The sequence below is a fragment of the Copadichromis virginalis genome, linkage group LG15, assembly GCF_057382275.1.
Source record: "Copadichromis virginalis isolate Kocher_CV1m ecotype Utaka linkage group LG15, C_Virginalis_male_GT1.1, whole genome shotgun sequence".
NCBI lineage: Eukaryota > Metazoa > Chordata > Actinopteri > Cichliformes > Cichlidae > Copadichromis > Copadichromis virginalis.
In genome coordinates, this window is record NC_140632.1 from 11,616,794 (window position 1) to 11,637,855 (window position 21,062).

Consider the following 21,062-nt stretch of genomic DNA (forward strand, 5'->3'; position numbering starts at 1 on the left):
CCTACTTAATTCAGCTCTATTGTCAAAAAGCAATTTCCAGTATTTTTACAGCAAATTCCTGACTAACTAATTTAATTAAATGTATATTTTCCATGTAATTTTGTTATGTATGGACAATGTAAAATGTTACATAATACAACTTGGTCAAATCAAATTTACTTGCTTTGATATCCATTCCGACCATACCAAGCACATTTTCCTTGATGAGTTTTTAAATAAATTAAACTTTGATTTGATGTTTTTCAGGTGCATTTAATAAAAGTTATGACTTCATGTTTATTGAGGGTGCAGAATCATGTTTTTGATTGTGGAAGTTACCACTACAGCTTACATAAAAGTCTACATTTTCAGATGTACTGATGAGAGTTTCCATTACATGATGCTTCACTTTTTCTGTGTTTTTGAAAGCGGGCACTGTGCACATTAAAAGTTAAGAGAGCCTGTTCTCGAGTTAGACAAGAGGTGTAAGCGACTCAGCTGCAGACTTGCAGTTCCATCGGAATTTGCAGCTTTTAAATATATGGGACTGGATAGAAAGGTTCAGTGTACAATGATACGTCCAAATTAGATTAATTCATTTGTCATTTTGTTAATTTACTTGCCATCCTCCAAGGAGTCCTTTGTTTAACATAGATTTGAGTAAATGATGCTGCTGTTTTCCCTGTGAGATCAAAAATGAGAGGAATTACTCAAACTATTGAGAAGCAACAAAAAACTGGACCAGTTGCAGTATTATGATAATAAACTAACGAAGCCTGTTCCCTCTTACATTTAAGTTTGTTACCTCTTCTTCTTCTCCTCCCTTATGTGTCTCCATAAACGTCTGACTAAGCTGCACTTACTCTTATGCTTTTATATTTCACTCTGTCTCATCTTCTGCGGAACATATTATTACCTAATAGAAGAGAAGAAATTTGAAATGTACTTGAAACACAACAAGAAGATGGACATCAGTGTTTTCTTGATTGGAATGAAGTAGATAATCTATGTTGCCACTGTGCCTCGGCAGCTCCCTGACAGAATATATGGATGGAATAAATATTGTCCCTTTATGCAATGTGTGTGTGTAACATATGCCTGCAGCAACAAAGTAATGGAAGCAAATGATTGGCAAAATCATGATTGACAACAGAGAGAGAAAAACAAGAGGCCCTCTGACTGACAATACGAGAGTGGAGTGGATGTAAAGTGTGGAAGTAATGCAGAGCAGCGACCGCAGATAAGGGATGAAGTGGGTCGAGCACGTCGCCACACCTGGCCCTCGTCTGAAGAGCAGGTTAGCTGCACAGAACAACAAAGGCTCTCAGATTCAAACATCCCCGAATGCCCACTTGTAGTTTATGCAGCCACTGCGGTATTGTGTTTGTGTCTGCTTCTGTGCTGCTCTGTGATCACTGTAAAATACGAGACAAGGAAAAGAAAACCGCAGCGTTCCCTGCTTTTGAACACTGCAAACATTTAGGTCTGGTGCACCACTTACGCTCCTTTATTATTTTTAATGCCAAGTAAAATGAAATGAGGACGTGCATAAAGCTTCAAAAGAAATTGGCCGCAGTATCTGCCTCACTGGTTTTGCTTCATTATCCTTAAAAAAATACACCAACTATGTTAAATTGGTGTCATATTTTAAACTCAAATATTCTCAGTTGTACCCTTACCACAAAAACAATGGGATAATTGTGATGAAGTGTAATGCTTTTTACTCGCACTTACATTTTAATTAGTACACTGATTGGCCTGATGAGGACAGTATTTGGAAGTTTTATTATTTTGGTGAAAAAAGCAGTGAAAGCCTCAAGTGTGCCTGTGTGATTTTTAAAGAACATTATGCTCCTATTCCATCCTGACTGTTGCTGATATTATTCCTGTATATTTCCTGTTTTAACTTATCTGATATTAAGCATTTTGTGGTGATTTTGGGGGCGATTGTGGCTCAAGAGTTGGGAGTTTGCCTCGTAATCGGAAGGTTGCCGGTTCGAGCCCCGGCTCGGACAGTCTCGGTCGTTGTGTCCTTGGGCAAGACACTTCACCTACCGCCTACTGGTGTTGGCCAGAAGGGCCGATGGCGCGATATGGCAGCCTCGCTTCTGTCAGTCTGCCCCAGGGCAGCTGTGGCTGCAACTGTAGCTTGCCTCCACCAGTGTGTGAATGGGTGGATGACTGGGTGTGTAAAGCGCTTTGGGGTCCCTGGGGGGACTAGTAAAAGCGCTATACAAATACAGGCCATTTACCATCTATATAGTTGAACTTGAGACCTTGAATGAACTTCCCTGGTGTAGACCATTGGACGGACATTTTTGCGGTAATACAGAGAAGCTTTTTTGACTGGTTACTGAAGTTAATGAGGAAGTTCAATAAGGAAGGATTACAATCTGCCTGCTTTCCTGGGTGTTCGGTCGTTGGTCTATTATTTACACCACTTCCACTTTCCCATGCTGTTGAACTCAGCGTTGACACCAATGCTGACACTAGTCGAATCATCTTTTTGTCCACCTTCTTCGAACCAATCAGCCACCACTCCACGTGCTTTAAATCTCACAGCTCAACAGTTTTCACGCTCTTGTCCGCTCAGCCCACTTCCTCCCACCGTGGTCACTCAGATCTGTCCTAATTTCTATCACCAGGATTATGTTCTGCTGTGTGGAGTGGATGTAAAGTGTGTAATCGCCAAATAGATTAATTGAATTCTGTATCTCAATAATCGTGTTCGGTTCTTCTTGAACTGGTGTCTCAGTATATAAGGCAGAAAGAAGATTATTACCATATTACCAGGTTTAACTTGATATTATGAGATGTTTATTTACACACCCAGCAGGCATGGAGCAACATTTGTCATGTTTTTGTGCTCAGTTATGTTCAAAAGCCACTTGTTAACTTTGTCTGCCTACCATTTGGTGCTGGTACTGGGTTTTTTGTGGCTCTTTCCACTGAAATCAGCTACCTGCTGCCACTACAAACAATGCGGGGCTGTAAGACTAAAACAGTGCGCTGAGTTATTGTCAGCTCTTCATTACAAGTGACCTACTTTCCCAAATATTGCATAGTGCCAAAAAATTGATCACGGCATGCAAAGTCATCTAAAAATGTGCAGAGGACTTCTTTATTTCTTTTCTTTTCTTTTTACTGGCCCTTTTTTTGCTTTCTGTGGTAGATTACCACTTTTATTAGAACTCGCACACATGCACACACAAATAAAGCACGAACATAAACAGACGCACACGCAAATTGTAAAAGCTTCCTCAGAGGTGAAAGCATAAACTACGAAAACAAGCTTCTCTTTGATAAGCTAATACCTGTGTGCCAGCTTCATTCATTCACACACATGGCTTTGCATGTGTTGGCCCTCACTCTCTCCATCTCTCTCTGTCTCTCTTTGACCCAGAAGCATTTCTTCTGCCCATCGAGACTTTCACAGAAGCTAAAAAAAGACACACTTTTCCCGTCTCCTATGGAGGAAAGAGAAAAGTAAAGATATGGGAAGCAATGCAGCCGGCCCAGAGTGTCATTATAATAGATAATTTAAAAGCCTTGTGAAAAAAGAAAGAGTGCCATCCTCTGCTATGAACCTAAATATGCATGTGTGCATTGAACATGGCATATTCAATCAAAAGAGATGCTCGTGATGAGAGCACCACTTGTCTTCTCTTCATATACCGACGCAAAACATGGAACAGGAAGTCAGAAAGGCGTCTAAGGGCAATGACAGGAAACAAATGCTCTAATCACACCAGCAAATCTTTAAGTGTGTGCAAGAGAATTCGATTCGGCAAACAGTCACTGACAGATTTTATCTAACGCAATAGCAGTTTTTTATTCACAACCTAAAGACAACTTAAAGTTTAAAGTTTAAGCATTTTTCTTGGTGACAACTTGTAATAGAGATGGTTAGTGATCATACCACATGAGTGCAAATGCCATCAACAGTTTGCCCCAAATTCATTTGCAAGTCAATCAGAGCTTTACTTCATATCATTCTCCTGCTACTTGTCACCTTTTTCTTTAGGTTTCTACATACTGCTAAGTAATGAAGGGAAAATGTCCAAATCTCTTGACAAGACCAGCAGAAGTATAGAATGTGTCTTAAATATTTTTAACTTCCCTCCCTTGTAAAGTGGTTCTCAGCACCAGAACAAACAGTGTCTATGGAAATCCACTAACACAGTGTTTCAATTCAATTGAAGCAGCTGGGGTCTAAAGCAATGATAGGTGAGGCTTTGGCTACACAAATAAAACTTATATTAGATTGATATGTGTACAATAAACAGCATTATTATAATTTGTCGACAGAAAAAACGTATGCTAATGCACCTTATCGGCTTCAGTTGAGACTGATGCAACACTTGAACATCAATGGTAACAAAGAGGAAGTGATTCTGTCTAAACACACTACTCTGTAATGAAAACCACAATCTAGTTAAGAGGAACAGTTAACTGATGTCAACAAATATAACGGAACACACAAGATTTTTAAACTTCAGCTGCTGACTGACACGTGTGAGGTAAGCACTGAAATGCACCTTCAGTCCTCCTTTAAAACATGTTTCATGCACAGAGCTTTGATTCCAGATTAAATGTGCGTCGCAGAGTTTGTGACAAGAGCGTGCAACACGCAAAGAGCCAATGGCTGTTAACTGCAAAAGGATTTTCACGTGCAATTAACCCATTTAACATCCAGTGTTGAATTGGTTCGTACATTTTTGTAAGTGTAGAACAATAACGGTTTTAGTCTGTGAGAACTACCTTTTGATATGAGTGAACATACAAAAATGAAGGAAGTCACTGTACTGTATTGTTTTTCTAGGCTTATGAGTTTGATTTGCATTCATTCAGGATTCAGCAGTCTAATCATCATCAGTAAGGACTCTGTGAGCACAGGCTTCCTTAGCCAGCCATTTAGCCATTTAAGTAACTTAACAGTATATGTAAAATATTACATTTAATGTGGATATGTTTTGCCATATGTATCAAAATACATATTAACAGTACTGTGCATATGGCTGAAATAGTCTACAATAGAGAAGTGCCAAAAAACCTCTTCCTTCTCTGAAATGAAGAGTGAAAGATGCTGCAGGAATGAACTGAAAATTAGCATTAAATACGCTGTGACTTTTATTGACAACTGTGAATGTTCCTTGAGGATGATTTCATGGTGTAATGTGACACTATAAGTGTGTGAGACAGCTCTACTTGCCCTTTTCCAGTGACTAAGCCACCACCAGAAATGACAGGGACAGTAAGGAAGAGAAGAAATATGGAAAAGAAAGGACTGGGTGAATATCTGAGAAGGATGTTTAATAATAAAAGGGATTGATTCTTATAAAGAAGGTGGATTCAGTATGATCTTCGTGTATAATCACATTTGAATATAAGAAATGACTGCTACTGCCTTAAAATAAAGACAAATATGACGAAGCATGGACACAGAGAGTATGGACTTGAGGCATTGTTTGCAGCTTTTTTGGCAACACAAATGCCAATTATTCATTGTTGGAGAACATTTCTATTCAGTGCTATTGGTATGTGGTCTAATTCTTCTCAGTTGCCTTGGCGACATGCACATCAGGAGGACAACGCAGCATCTCGCAGCCTTCCAAAGGCAGGCTCTAAATTGTTCAATAAAAGGCAAAAAAATGTAAAATACCCACACACCTGCCAACAAGGAGGAACTCTCCATAAACCCCGAGCCGCCTCATGGCCATCAGCAGACCTCGGACAGTCATGCCCTCGCAGAAACACACCACCACACGAGCTTTGGGTAGTCGCTCCCGTAATTTCCTCAAAAGGCGGTCGTAATGTTTCTCCCCTGCGTTACTGTAGATCTTGTCCGAGTGAGCAATGCACAAGCCTTCTTGAGAGGCCAGCTCCTTGAAAGCCTCCATGCCACTCTCCCCATAGTTTCCTGCAGGTGACGCAACAAAAGAGACAGTGAGAATAGCGAAATTTTAAATGGCGTCCCATAAAATGTATCTTCAGCGTCTTGGAATCCCATTTCTTAATGATGGGTCCATTTTCAGTCATTGAGAGCTTAAAAGATGAAGCTTTCATCTGTGATTGGAATACAATCCACATCTTGGTGTTTTGCATTACATGCCTTTTTATATGCAATAACACACTGGCATCATTAAATATGAGTAATTGCTTTTAACCACACATCTCTAATTATTGTGCTGATGGACAACAAGTGTTTAAAGCACCCCACCCCCCACCCTTCCCACCAGTTGTTCACTGTAACAAGCCCTGACCGAGTTGAAGCTCTGATCCACTGATAATGAGTGTGAGAGTTGGCCGGCTAGTGATTGCAATCAAAGCCAAGAGGGGTAAAGATCGTTGTCCTTGCTTAACAGCATGCTATCCCAATCAAGAGCCCGGCAAAGCTGTTGAGCCTAAACCTTCTCTTTTCATGTGAACTACTTTTCTTGACTAATGTGTGAAGAGCTGGATTTCGGATGAAGCCAACGGATCTTTAGCAAGATACCTGGATTGTACAGACAAGTCAATCAGCTGTGCATGCAGGAACACGAACTTGCATTTGATTGTGCTTGTTATCAAAAGGGAATTAAAAGCACCTTTAAATAAAAATGTGTAAACATTGGGCTGTGTGATTGGCTTCACTGCCCCCACCCCCCTCCCTCCCAAACATGGGTGATGGAGAAAAAGTATTCTCTCTGTGCATGGCATGGCTTTACAGAGCGAGGAAGACAGCAGCTGACACAGGCATCACACTAAAGCATTTATTCTGACACAATGTGGCCATGTGTTGGTTTTCCGATAGCCCTTTGATTATATTTTCAATTGCCTCGTTTCATTCTTCCACTGGTAAATGGAAATAATGATATCCAATTATTTTACTCTTTCCATCTCAGCTGTGAGACAGGTGGGCGGTGGTGCATTAGTTGACAGGCCTTTTGACAATGACCACCAAAAACCCACTCGGAGCATTGCAACCAGACGGATGATAATCGGGACAGGTAATTTATGCAATTTCACAGCCCTAGCTGTTGCTACTGGCAACAAGCTGCAATTATAACTTGAATAAGGTGGCAGGGAATAGGAACTCGTGGGCTTAAGACAGTCGTGACCACAGTTTCAGAGATAAATAAAGATAGCTCAAAACAAATTAGTGGATTTACACTGGACTTCTCAAAGGTCGAGTAAGGTCGCCATATGGCAAAATATATTAAGTCTGAATAGACTAAAAAATAGAATGCCTACAGTTAATTAAATCTTAAAAGTTTATATTGTGCAAAAGTATATTACTGTAATAATAACTGTACGCAATGAAATTCACCCTCCCCTGACTGTGCTCTCATCACTCTTAAATTATGACTTCAGTCCCACAGGATCCTGCTGTAGGTATATTGAAGGTCAGACAGCTGACGCCACCTAGATGTGCCTCCAGGTACTACACCTCCCTAGCTCCCTATCTTCATCTATCTGAAAGCAACCTGTGTCAAAGCCCATCTGCAACACCTGACTATAATAGGACTTTCCAAAGATGTTTTACACTCCCCATGAGTATGCAGTTCCTCAGGGGGGGATCCTGGGTAATGTAGCCTGTCACTCATAATTTGGGCACACAGTCGATGACTGTGTGTTCACCAAGACTTTAATGAAAACCCATGGACATAATTCATGTCATAGTAATTACTTTGTCTTCCCAACCTGTCTCTCCTTTTTACCTCCCGTCTCCACCATAATGCACTGGCAAGACTTCTTGAGACAAAAGTGAGCCCCGCTGTGTGAGACATGATATTCATTTTAATTTATATGCACTGAGAGGAATTTTAAGAACTAACGTCATTTTTCAGTGCAGTCTCACCCTTCACACTTAACAGTTTGAAAATTTCCACAAGAACACCTACAGTTTTAATGTTAATAAAGGGCCTGCTAGATTTCTACTTTTTCAACTTGTAATGATGACTTTAATAACACTGATGAGAAAGTCCAGCTTTGGATCCCAATACTGTAACATCATGCCAATATGAAGAAAAAAGAACATCAGACGACCTGATGTGTAGTCACCTTACACAGTTGCGCATGTTTGTTTGTTTATTTTTTGCGAGCAAGGCACCCATAACTCTGTTTTAGTGTATATGAGATGTTTTGCTGTACATGAGGCCAATACAACCCTCCAAACTAATGAGGGTCTACACTTAATACAGAGATGTGGATGCATTTGCCAAAAAAGCAAGAGACTGACAGGAAGGTGCAACGTGATATTCAAAGAGAAGTAAAATAGTAATCAAATGTCTTAGACCAGCTACCTTGAATTTAAAAAAAAACATACACGTGAAGCTATTTTTATATATAAATATAAAAATATATGTAGTAGCCCTTCACACTTGGACAATCAAACACCCAGGATTGGCACAACATCTTATATAAAAGCTGGACATGTGTCACTGTCAAGCTCCAAACTCTGTGATCAATTACAGCCTTGCTGTGATGCTTCACTATGTTGTCCACTAATAGGCTGCAAGACTAGGGGTGAATTATTCTACTGTTGTGGTGGTGTTAGAGACAAGCAGTAATGGGCTCTCACCCTCAGTGTGCACTGCAGACACATAGGTCCAATTGTAATGCTTGACAATGTCCAGCATGGCCCGAGCCTGAAGAGTGTCTGAAGGAACGACCCTCAGGAAGTACTTGAACAAAGTCTTGTCACTCAGGTCGATGCTGGTGGCAGAGTAGGCAATCTGGGGGATGTTGAAAAGCTGCAACAGGTTTTGCACCTGAATAGCTACAGAGCTGGATCCAGGTCCGATCACACCAGCGATAGGTTTCTTGGAAGGTGGTGGCTGGTTGGATGGGGTACCGTCAATGCACCATTTGGACCCGTCCTTATCATCCCGGATGGAGATGAGGGAGTCCCGGATGAACTCGATGCTCTGCTCCAGGGCGACAGACGAGTGCCAGCAGGAGTCCCGGATCTCACAGCCAAGACTGATGTTGGGGAGCAGGTTGGGATCGGCGTTAATTCGGTCCAAAGTGTGGAACATGGCCTCGACCCTCTGTATGCCGTACTGCTCGCGCACGTCCCCGCACTTCCGCTCGGCCACCTTCTCAGCAGACGGCTGGTGGTGGACAGAGAAGAGTGCGCCGATGATCACGTCTCCGTCCATGCGAGCCACGGAGCGGGAAACAGCACGTGGGACCACCGACCGCTCATAGATGCTGCTGCTGTGGGAGAGCACGAGAACCCGAAAGAGACACGCGGGGAGACACAGGAGAGCTAAGAGACCCATCTTTACGCATGCCATGTTGCGCCACATCGCGTGAGCCGTGCCAACTGTGCAGGCATATCATCTGCTGTCTGCCAGTACTTCCACGCTTATCCCATCCATGACCTGCGAGCACGACACCTGGGAGGCATCCACGCACACCTGCTAAGAAACAAGACAAACTGCTGTGACGTGCAAGCTAGGAGAAACGAGGACAGATGTGCCAAACGTTTATGTATAAAGAGTTGACTAAGCACGCATGCTCCTTTACATCAACGCCCTGCTTCACATTCCTACAGCTGGCAGCCCTCCTTATCCCGCTATTATCAACCACCAGACGCGAGATGCCATTGAGCAAGGCATTCAAAACGGACACCCAGCTGGTCTATGGCCAACAGTGGTTCAACAGTACTACTGTCTGGTCCGCCAAGCCTCTACGTCTATTTAACACGTGCGGAGACAGTCCGTTACTTCAAAACCTCTCAGACAATACGGTGTTTTCATTGCAAATGATCGCTTGCTATTTTGTGCGGATGCTGGCTCAGCCATCCACAAGATCAGGCAGGCTGCCGATTTCAGGACCGTGGACAGCGCGTTTTCCAAACACGGTACAAGGACGTCTTTGGGACTACTGGCTGCACTCGTCATCCCCTCACAGACGCATTCTTCACGATTTTACTCATCAATAGAAACTATTATACGAATCTATGTGAGTTTAATACGAGGAAGCCTACAAGATAGACGATATACATATAAACATATTATTATTATCCGTCGTGCAGCCTAAGGTACCTCTAGGTTTAAATGAATAATAATAATAATAATAATAATAATAATAATAATAATAATAATAATAATAATAATAATAATAAACAAACTAAGCTGTTACCTTTATAATAGGAAGCATGACATGACATGTTCTTATTGTCACCTTTAATCAGTCCATGTTTCCCATTCTGCTACAAACACCATGCACATTCAAACATGTTTTTTTCCTGGTGTGTTAAAACTTACCTGAATCCTTGAGACATGTCGCGTGCCTTCATCCGTCTTCTGTAGCGCGTGGTCTTCGGCGGTATTAGACTTGAGTCTCTCTCTTCCCCCTCTCTCTCTTTCTCTCCGTCTCTCTCTCTCTCTCTCTCTCGTATTTCTTGCTTGCTCTCTCGACTCCAAACATGAAAATGAACATCCCCTCTGCAAGTGTCACCCCTTCCCCCTCCCCCTCCCCGTGTCTAAGCCCATAAATCTTGCAATGTTTTATGAGAGATAAGAATACGAGCATATGAGCAAAATCTGTATTTAAACACAACGCACAAAATAATTTCATATTCTGAGCATTTTGTGACGTCAGGTGAGCAGGGCACTAAAAATCTATTCTGTAGTTGTTCATGTGTGTGTGGATGTTTATGTTGGATACAGGCTTTTGTATATCATTATTTCAATTAACTTGTATTTTGTCACTTGCTTTATTTTGAAAGGGAGAAAGAACATCAGATTAGTCTGAAGTCTGGCGTTACACACCATTTTGAGTCATTTGACAGCTGAAGAGAGTTTTAGGACGTTGAGCTGAGAAGTGCAAACAACAAACAGAGAGGAGCCTGCTTCTCATATCTCCACTCACTTGAGTTTACTTGAGGCCTCTGGCTCCAGCACGAAAAATAAGCCCTGGATGTTTTTAGCACGGAGTAGAGTCTGTTGCGCCACCTAGCGTTCGGTTGAAGGAGCTCGATGACTTATCAGTCATTAGGTCAACAAAACCGGCCACGGATCTCAGCTTTTCGACCCTTAAGCAGATTCAAAGAGCTGCCATTAGGACGTAAGATCAATTTTTTATGTATTTTTAAATAATTATTCCCTGTGAGTTATGATTACAGAGAGGAATCTGAAATAATTTCGCTCAAATCTGGCGAAATTGCGAGTGAATTTAGTAATTGTTTCATCTTTACCCATCCATTATGATAAGCAAAGGTTTCCCTCCCGAGAGGCATGTATTCTCAAGTAGTGGGCCCTTGTCGTGACTCACGCCAGGCGGTATGAATCAAAAATAAACTTATACAAAGGCGTCACTACTGCCATTCCCGGTGCCCGGGGCTCCGGGAGCGAGCATCTGATATTGAACCTGAATAGAAGTGACATGTTTAAGAAGGAGACACTGCTGGATACTACGGCCAGCTGTGGGCGGGGACTTCAGCCTGAGTGGGTGGACCGCAAGGCTTTGTAGCAACCACTTAAGAGTGATATTATTTAGATTATGCAATATTAGTGAAAACAGATAAGAAAAAAAACCCTTAAATTTATTTTATAAACTGGGTATTGTATGTTTGATGTCCATTTAGATCAGGGGTGTCATACATAAGGCCAAAATCGGCAAGGCCAAGACAGGACAGCTTTAGAAAATGTGAACTTTTAATTGTATTTTACAGCTTTTCAAATTATATCCTTTCCCTTTAGTTGGATTCATACCACATATATACGTCGCTTCTTACACTGAGTCCAAAAAAAGGACATTTTCTGTGAAAATGAAAACTTTATAGTTTATAATTATAAGACAGTCTGGGAAAAATATTTGCTGGAACCTTTTCTGTAATTTTACACATTTATCATGTTTTTTATGGGTCCGGCCCACTTAAGATTAAAGTCACCTATGATGCAAAATGAGTTTGACATTCCTGATTTAGAGTTTGCATTGTTTCCACCTTCTGCTATTAATACAGTGGCTGCTTATGCTTGCAAAAAGAGACATTACAAAAAAAATAGATAAATCACCCACAAAACACTCTTACCTAGCTATTTTACATCTTCAAAACCTTACTGTCATCAATCAACGTTTTGAAAAGTCTTATGTTACTAGTCCTTATTTTGTTCCGCTTGCAGCAATGTCTGCCCTTCTCATCCAGAGCAGACGATTGATAGCCTCTCTTAAAGACAGAAAATAAGAACTGCTTAATAAGCAACGGTGAAAAGATGATACATAAATATCTGTTTTCTTGTTGAAATATTTTACATTAACCCCCTCGTGAATGTGCACAGATAGACATGGTTTTCAGGTTGGTGGGGGTGGGTGAAGTGAGAATTAAAAATAATCTACAAAGACCAAGAAAGTTTTCACAGTTCTGTGAAAAACTACGTAGTATAGACTACAACCCTCTATAAAATTAAAATTAAATGGACTCAATTAATCGAGCATCAATAAGTGTGAGCACTTTTATAAAAGCCAACATTTTGGCAGTTTGCTGGTCTAGAGCATTAAGGTGCAAAAACCCATGAGCTACATCTCAGAATCTACAAGCGTCAGTTAGTATGTTTAATGTTAAAGGTCACAATTAGAAAAAGACAGGACAAGTGTCGCTTGTTTGGAAGTGAAAAGAAGATCGCAGTACAGCCTTGGTTTGTCAAGTTGCATCTGAACAACCCACAAGACTTCTGGAATAAAATCCTTTGGACAGAAAAGATCAAAATGGAGATGTTTGTCTTTAATGCACAGAACCACATTTGGAGAAAATCAGACAAGGCATATCAGCACAAACACCTCAACTCATCCCTTAAGCATGGTGGCAGACTGGCAATGATTTGGGTTTGTTTTGCAGTCAAAGGGCTTGTGCACCTTGCAGTCACTGAGTCAACCATAAACTCCTCTAGAGTCAGATGCGAGGCCATCTGTCCAACAACTAGATCTTGGCCTAAACTGGATTATGCAACTGGACAATGATCCCAAATACAGCAGTAAATCTGCAACAGAATAGTTAAAAAAAAAACAAAAGAAACAAGATGTTGCAATAACCCAGTCAAAGTCCAGACCTCAACCTGAGTGGACCTGAATGCATTTTGTTTGTTTTATTTAGTTAGTTCTTTAAATTAAATGACAGTGAGACTTCGGTTGATATGATGTTGATATGATGTAAAACAGCAATATTCCCACTGCATGGGTTTGTTTCAGCACCTCGTGACAGGTGTATTCAGTTCTGCTCAGCTTTGATGTGTCCGTGAGTCAGCTCCCCCGGGTCCTGTGGTGCTGTTATGTAGGTGGCCTCGACCTCTAAACGTGGCACGTCCTTCTGTTAACAGCAATAAAGTGAAGCACAGTCCATCTTTTTCCACCTAGGAGGAGGCTTAACAAAAACAACGGTGCAACAGTGACCTCTCCTGTTTGTTAGCAATTACTGCACGTTAGTTGAAAAATGTTTGTAAAGCTGCATTCTCTTGGACATATTAGACTCAAAAGTTTATATTACTTCTGTTTTTAAAGAGGAGTAATTTTCAGTTTAGCAGGTTATTCATTTTCTTACTTTTTCGAAAAAGTTAGAATCACCAGCACATGGGAAAATCAGTAATCTTCTTTCTAATGATCGTTTAAGTCATATTTGTAATGTTTTGTGGACTTAAGGCCAGCAAATTTATTTGTAAGCTATTTTTTTGCACGCAGACATAATAAAATGAACAAATAAAATAAATATCCGGTACACATTAAGGAGCTTCCGTCATCAGTTCATACACAGCATTGTAAGGTATCCAGAAATTGCTGAACAGAAGCAAACAAGGAATACAAGTTATTATTGGAAAAAATCTTTTTTCACTAATGGTTTAATCTATATAAAATAATCAGGTTTGTATGATGTAATATGCCAGTTTTGTTAGTTAGACTTGCAGTTTATAATGAATTGAAGCTGAACTTAACTTAATTATTGGACCCTCTTGTCCATCCTTATCCACTGGTGTTGGACGAAAATCCTGTTAATCTTACAGAACCCAACACCATTGGATGGCAGCACGTATAGAATCAGCAGTGGGATGTAACTCAGTACATTCCATCAGAAACTTTACTAAAGTATTGTTTCAGTGTAATTGTATGTTGTTACTTTCTCCTTCTATTTACAATTGTTGTAAATATTGTACTCCAAACAATTTATCTCTCTCTCTCTCTCTAATCACATTATTAAACACATCATTAAAGTGATATACACACATTACTGAAGTAACATTTGTGTGTTCCTATGATATATGTTTGTGCTTCCAAATATATTTTTATAGGTTTTACAAATTTTAATGCTACAATGTCAAAATAACCCATGACATAACAGTACAGGTTTATCCTGTCATAGTTATTATAGATGTCATGATGTATAAGTGGAACTAAACAATGACCATAATGTGTCCTTTTTTAAAAAGTTTAGATTAATTGTTCAGTTAAAAACACCAGTTTTTCAGTATTGTTTGCTTTTAACATCGTTGCAAAACTCCATGTCTTCGCCTATGTAGGCAACTCCCGTGATTATTCTCAGCTTTTTTTTTTTCTTTTACCCCGTGTAAAACAGATGTGCGCTTTGGTCAATAAAGTTTTGAACACAAAAAAAGAGAAAGGCTGAGAGGATATGTAGCTAGCTACTGGCTATCATTAGCACTTTCTCTATAGCCGTAACTGCAGTTAACAGCTGGGTTTGTTGTAATTTTTTTAAATACTTTTGATCGGACTTTTTGCTGCCAACATTACGATCAGGTAAGAAGTGCCCTGCATGCTAGCCCGGGTTTATACCGCTGTTGTTTTGAACCGTTCAACTTCCGAGCTAGCTAGCTGTTGTTAGCTAACAGTATGAGCCTGCCTGCCATTGTTACAAAAACAAGTTGATTTGATGGTGAAGGAGCTGATGACAGCAAACAAGCTTGCAGCACTGGACTCGTAATATACTACTGTACACGGTAGTGAAAGCTTCTCGTCTTTTTTTGCTCTTGTTTTAAGTAAACTTAGCGAGGAACATTAATCTAGCCACGCTGTGTTTTTGTGTTACGTTTGTTGTCAGTGAATGCGCTTTATTTGGGTCAGACATCTGAAAAGAGATGCTGGTTAAAAAAAAAAAGTAACTAGTATTGTTTTGTTAAAATATTGTGGATGTTAGTCGCGTGTTTGGTTATGTATTTATACATACTGCAAGGTTTAGAAATGACGGGGTAGCGTTTAACTTTCCAATGGATTTGTTTGCATTCACTCGTTTGCCTGAAGTGGTTACAGAAACAGATGCTCTGAGTAACTTGCCACTGGCATCAGGGTTTTTTTTTTTGTTTTGTTTTGCTTTGCTTTTAATCTTTTTACACGTGAGATTTAAAAATGGCTGCACAGTAAGTGTCCTTTCTACATGTCCAGCTTCGTTGGATACATTTTAGACGTGTTTCCTACTCTTAAAGATGTCACTAGCTGATCTCTGGCTACAAAATAACTTTATTTAATGTGTTCTGTTCACAACTTCTGTTAAAGTCTTTAATATAATCTAGAATCATTCATTATGAGCCAACACACTTTTGCATTTTATGCCCGTAGGAAGTTAAACTTTAAGTGCACTATCAAATGCTAGTGCAACAGTGGAATTACACTGGCTATGTAGATTCTTAAAGATGAAGATTTATTTTGCTCCTAAATTTGCTTTAATACAATTTATTTGTTTTGTAAGATTTTTTTGGAGCCTTGCCAGTGAATGACATAATAGATACAGCAATGTGTTTATTATACTCAAAACGAGTATGCTGTTTTTCAGTATAAGTTCATTTGTAACATGTTATAAACAGAACACACTGCCGACTCAAATCATGCACAAAATTAGGGAGATATGTTATTCTCCTGTCCAAAATGTGAAAAAGAAAACGTTTTAGCGTCCTGCACTGACCAGGGAATTTTCCTAATAAGGTACTGTATGAGACAGCCTTTTAGGTGTGTCACGTGACTGCAGCTGAGTTTGTTATTCTTTAGCAGAGAGGGCACTGTTTCACAGTTGCCATGCAGGCTTCATTCATGGAAAGAAGAAAACTGCAGAATATTTAGGTTTGCTTTGTAACTACTGATTTTTTTCCCCAGTGCATTCATATGAGGCATGTTATGTTGTATGCAGAGGGGGCAAGTATAATGCGCCGCTCTTTCATGAAATAATATGTGACAATAAATTAAAACGGTTCGTACACTTCTTTTGAAATATACTGCAATGAACTACAGTAAAAGTCTCTTTTAAATGCAGTTTCTGCTACCTAGAAATATCATTTCTGTTGTATTACCTACTTTTCTTGTTGCACTTTTAAGAAGCTTTGATGCTTTGCTTACATGCTATTTGGTTGAAATAAAGATCTTTAGTACTGAGGCATGGCTCTCATGTGTGACATCTACTGGTTTGTTGTAGTTGTAACAACCTTTCAAGACTTGACCAAAACTCTAGGACAGCATAATACTGATTTTATAGTTTCCTTTATTTTATGTGTACAAGGAAGGGCTCAGACGGCTACTTTTTTTTTTTTTTATTCTTTTATCTTTAATATTTCTCATTTAGAAAGAACAGCTGTAGTAAATGCAGATATGCAATGTGCAACATACTTCATGTGGTGCCGAGATGGCGTACATGTCAGTTATTGTTGTTAGCAGGTATATTCCCAGTGACCATTGTGAACTGTCTTTTCAAGATGATGCTATTTATTCTAATTGTAAAACGCAAAATATAGCAAAAAATAAAAAAAATCTTGGTTTCGTCATTTACTGTATTGTAATAATATCACACTGCATTCTGTTGCCTTTTGACTCGAGCTCCGATACTGTATTAAAGCAGTCGAGCAGACTTTGTTGCTAATGTGTCGTCGCCCTACACTTACTGCATTTGATCTTTTGGCAGGACTGTGGACTGTCTTCTTCCAGAGTCACTCCCCATCACTCTGGTCTGAAGATGGAAGAGGACCATGTTCACTGTATTTCCTGTTTTAACCAGAGGTGCACGGTCAAAGCTGAAACAGGAGTTTCTTGCGAGCTTATAACGTGTCCTTTGGTTTGTGGGGCTGTTTTTCACTCCTGCAAAGTGGATGAACATCAACTTATGTGCCCACTGATGAGGATTCCTTGCCTAAACAGTGGATATGGTTGCCCCGCCACCCTGGTGCGCAACCAGATGTATGCTCACCTGGAAGTGTGTCCAGCTGGACTTGTGTGCTGTACTATGGAGTGGAACAGATGGCCTGTTAGCTGCCTGGATTATACTTCCTATGAAAGCCTGAGCCGTGGTGTGGAAGAGGTGGAGCAGCTGGACATGGCACTTGCCCTTCAGGACCAGCGTACACTGCTGGAGTCCCTCAAGGTGATTGCCATGGCACCTACTGCACAAGGAGAGCCACTTGTCAGTGTTAGTAAAGAGAACAGAGCGACACACTCCACTTTACAAACATGTGCTCCTAAGGCCTCCTCATTTATTCAGTCACCTTCCCCGCTGCCAGCCACTCATCAAGCACAGCCACACCCACCAGGCTCAGCAAAGGAGAAAATTTTCAGTGGAATTAATGGCTTGAATGAAGAGCACTTTGGTAAACTGTATGAGGCCACAGTTGAGACTGCAAGAAGCTTAGCTGCTGCTTTAGACTTTGTTAGCAGTGCCAGCTCTGGTGAAACCAGCGCAGAGCGTGTGAACAAAGAAGCTGCTGTACAGAAAAGTAGATTGAGCAACAATGGAGACTTTCAGAATGGACTGGAAGACGAAACACCTGCAGCTTCAGATAGTTTGCATAAAAGCGGCATTGAGGAGGAAAGTGTTTGTTCAAGCTGCTTGAGTGGAAATGGGTCTCTAAACGAAACAGACGTAATGATTGTGAATACAGCCAATGGACCATTTTTAGGGGCACCTGAGGCTTGTCTTGAGACGGCCTGTCCCATTGAGGTTCAAGATAACTTGCATGCTGATGACTCTCAAGAATTACTTGCCCGTCAAATGGCACCTCCACTCCATGTCAGAAAGCCTGTGGCACAGAGGGCTGGTCATATCGTTCTAGAAGATAGAGGGCTCTTTCTTTCAGAAAACCATGGGGTCAAGAGGAACTACCAGACCTTTAGGGGCCCAAGCCAATCTTCATTTTCTAATGGTCAGATGGGTATCACTCCAGGCAGGTCATTGTCTAGGTTCCAACCCGTAATGGAGGACAAGGCAGTGGATACTTCAGAGCTAGAGCAGGATGACGACCCCATGGGTCTAGGAGAGATCGATCTGATCACAGCAGCCCTGCTCTTCTGTTTAGAGGAGTCTAGAGAGTGCAGAAGGATCTCTGATACAGTCTATATTGATGGTTACCATGTTAACTTTGGCACACAGACTTTCACCTTTCCTGCTGCAATCTTAGTAACTAACACCAGAGTGGGTGACATGGCCTCTGCTTCTGCCTGCGACCATGCTGCCCCACAGATCTCCTACCCCAGCCCTTTCCGTACCCTCCGCTTAGGTCTCGTCCTGGAAGCTCTGGAGGTCGAGGCAGTCCCCCATAACCGTTACCTCCCCCCTAACCCCCGCTACCAGCATATGTTCCCCTTTATCTGTGGTCAGTCATTCCGCCGGGACCAGTTTTCATCCCATTTCACAAATGTCCACGGTGACATTCACGCTGGTCTCAATGGTTGGATGGAGCAACGCTGCCCCCTGGCATATTATGGCTGCACGTTTTCCCAAAGAAGATTTTACCCATCTGTCCAGGGGGCAAAGGTGATTCATGACAGGCACCTCAAATCCTTTGGAGTCCAGCCTTGCCCTAAAGCAAAACTTCCAGGTGACTCCCAGTCAGACCAGTTTAGTGGGCTTCCTATTGAGATACTGTGGCACATAGCTGGATTCCTGGACAGTTTCAGCTTGTGCCAGCTGTCATTGGTATCAAGGACTATGAGGGAAGTGTGTGCCAGCCTCCTTCAGACCAGGGGTGTAGTGGACCTGCAGTGGGAGCGAAGACAAAGCCCTGGTCCTCATGGCACTGTGTCATGGCAGACGAAAAATAAAGTAAGCAGAAATCCAGTGTACTGTACTGTATACTGGTGTTTAACTATTTCTCTAAAATAGTTATTAAAATTTCTTGTTAGCACCAATGTATATAGCTATCGTACTACCTATATTAAATGCAAAGTAATATATAAAAGGCCAGATTTTAAAGATAATAAATCAAAAACTACTTTTTTTATTTACTACCCCAGGTTTGGCGATTCAGCACTGCCTTCAGCCCGGTGTTAGCGTGGGGCTTCACTGATGTCCCCAGCATGTCGAACCACCTTAAGAAGTGCCACTTCAACAATGTGGAGCACAAGACCGAGCCTGTACCCCTTCCTGCCATGTGCACCGCACGGGATGGACACTCACTCCGTCGCGTCCTACGCCATGTTAACATCTGACCAAACACAACCGACCAGTCAAAGCTGCATGAGATTCACTGCCGTAATCTGTGAATGCTGCAACTAAAAAAAAATCTCTTCCTGCATCACACTAGATTATGAAGAAGCCTTAATGAAAACACTTCACTTGCCAGGTTTGTTGTGTGTGTGTGTTTGAGGTCCCTGTGGAGAGAGAGAAATAAAACAAACATTTCACTTCGCATGGATATGATCTGAAAATACGCACTTATTCTGATAAGATGAACTATATTTTCTTGAGTACAGATATGCACAGTGGATTTATGTTATTCTATGTGATATGATATCTATATTAACAGGAATTTAAATGTTTTCACACTCTTGCCTTTCAGTAGTAGCCATGGGGAAAAGCAGATTGTTGTTTTTGTTTGTTTGCATAATTTCTGTCTGTCAGAAGGTATGCTAGCACTTTATATAATATTTGCTATTCCCTCTTCAGTGACCCTAAATGATATAGCTCTGATCTCTTTAAGTGTCAGCCAAGTGCAAACTTGTTGTCTGGGTGTGTAGGATGTCCGAATGTGAGTGTAAACAGATGGATAACACAGAAATGCATGTGCTTTAATACAGTTTAATAAAGTCTTTACAATTTTTGTAAAGTTATTTCTTATTTTTGGAGGGTTTGTTTCATTTATTTATTTATTTCTACTACTGTAACTAGGCTAGTATAGTTAAATCACAGTTAAATTATTAATTAAAATTGCATAGCTGTCTTTCTAAAACTAGTATTTCAGAAACTGTTGATCTACTGGTATTTCCTGCAGAACCATCTCTTGAGTTTAAAGAGGATGGTCTTCAAAATATCAAGTGAGCATCAGTTCCCTGGACATGTGTTTGCCATGTGTTCCCTAAACACATGGCAAATTTTGAAACAGATGAACTATAGTATCAGATGACGCCACCGGGTGTTACTCCAGTCAGGTACAAACTGAAAACTGAGGCTACAATTTGCAGAGGCTCACCAAAATTGGACATAATATTGGAAAAACGTCTCACGAGTCTCTATTTCTGCTGCAATACATGTCTGTAAACATGAAAGCATGATTCATCCTGACTTGTATCAACAACTCAGACCACTGCTAGTGGTGTGATAGTGTGTGGGACAGTTTCTTGGGACACTTTGGGCCTCTTGGTACTGATTGAGCATTATTTAAATAGTGTACCCATCTTCCAATGGCTGCTTCCAGCAGGATAACGCCAATGTCGCAAAGCCGATTTCATCCCAAACTGGTGTCTTGAACGTGGAAATGAGGTCGTTGTACTCAAATGTCCTTCACAGTCACCAGACCTCAACCCAGTACAGCAGCTTTGGCATGTGGTGGAACAGGAGGTTTCATCCTGGCTGTGCTGCCAATAAATCTGCAGCAGTTTGCAGATTTTTTTGGCCATTATTGCAATCTATGAAAAAAACAGTGCATTTAAAAACTATAGCTACATCTATTATTGTCATCAACTCTAGAATAACATTTACGGTATAATTTAGATTAACCTCAGCTAAATTAATTATAAAACATTTTCACCACTTCTTTTTCTAGTCAAATATCAGCATTAAAATATTCATAAACAAATACAACAGTATTTATATTCTCCTGGTGAAAATACAGGAAAACTGTGGTATTTACTCAGTGATAAAAATCATCTACATTTTATAATTGTGTGAAAATATT

The 21,062-nt window shown here is 40.7% G+C and overlaps 2 protein-coding genes across 4 annotated transcripts in view; one reads left to right on the forward strand and one right to left on the reverse strand.

Annotated features, from left to right (window-relative positions):
* Positions 1–10,335, reverse strand: part of grm1a (glutamate receptor, metabotropic 1a) — a 35,077-nt gene extending 24,742 nt beyond the window's left edge. The window contains exons 1-3 of one of the 2 annotated variants that reach the window (XM_085431909.1): positions 10,236–10,335; positions 8,543–9,383; positions 5,650–5,899 (exon numbers count right to left, since the gene is read on the reverse strand). In XM_085431909.1, coding sequence (XP_085288035.1) covers positions 5,650–5,899; positions 8,543–9,272 — 980 coding nt within the window. In that variant the 5' untranslated portion in view covers positions 9,273–9,383; positions 10,236–10,335. Of the gene's footprint in view, positions 1–5,649; positions 5,900–8,542; positions 9,387–10,235 lie in introns of both variants that reach the window. The other variant, XM_085431907.1, reaches the window with a different exon arrangement.
* A 4,214-nt stretch (positions 10,336–14,549) lies between these two features.
* LOC146691887 (F-box only protein 30-like) lies at positions 14,550–20,005 on the forward strand. Of its 2 annotated transcripts, none has more exons than XM_085431911.1 (3): positions 14,550–14,715; positions 16,862–18,991; positions 19,183–20,005. In XM_085431911.1, the coding sequence occupies exons 2-3, from the start codon at positions 16,913–16,915 to the stop codon at positions 19,375–19,377; spliced, it is 2,274 nt and encodes a 757-aa protein (XP_085288037.1). In that variant the 5' UTR covers positions 14,550–14,715; positions 16,862–16,912; the 3' UTR covers positions 19,378–20,005. The 2 variants fall into 2 exon arrangements, with proteins under 2 accessions (XP_085288037.1, XP_085288038.1); XM_085431912.1 differs by lacking the exon at positions 14,550–14,715 and adding an exon at positions 14,821–14,915.
* The last annotated feature ends 1,057 nt before the right edge of the window (positions 20,006–21,062 follow it).

Bases quoted from the DNA above. Each gene is read 5' to 3' on its own strand.
- LOC146691887 (XM_085431911.1), top strand. From the start codon at position 16,913: ATGGAAGAGGACCATGTTCACTGTATTTCCTGTTTTAACCAGAGGTGC. The intron at 18,992-19,182 runs GTAAGCAGAAAT...TTACTACCCCAG, and splicing joins CATGGCAGACGAAAAATAAA to GTTTGGCGATTCAGCACTGC.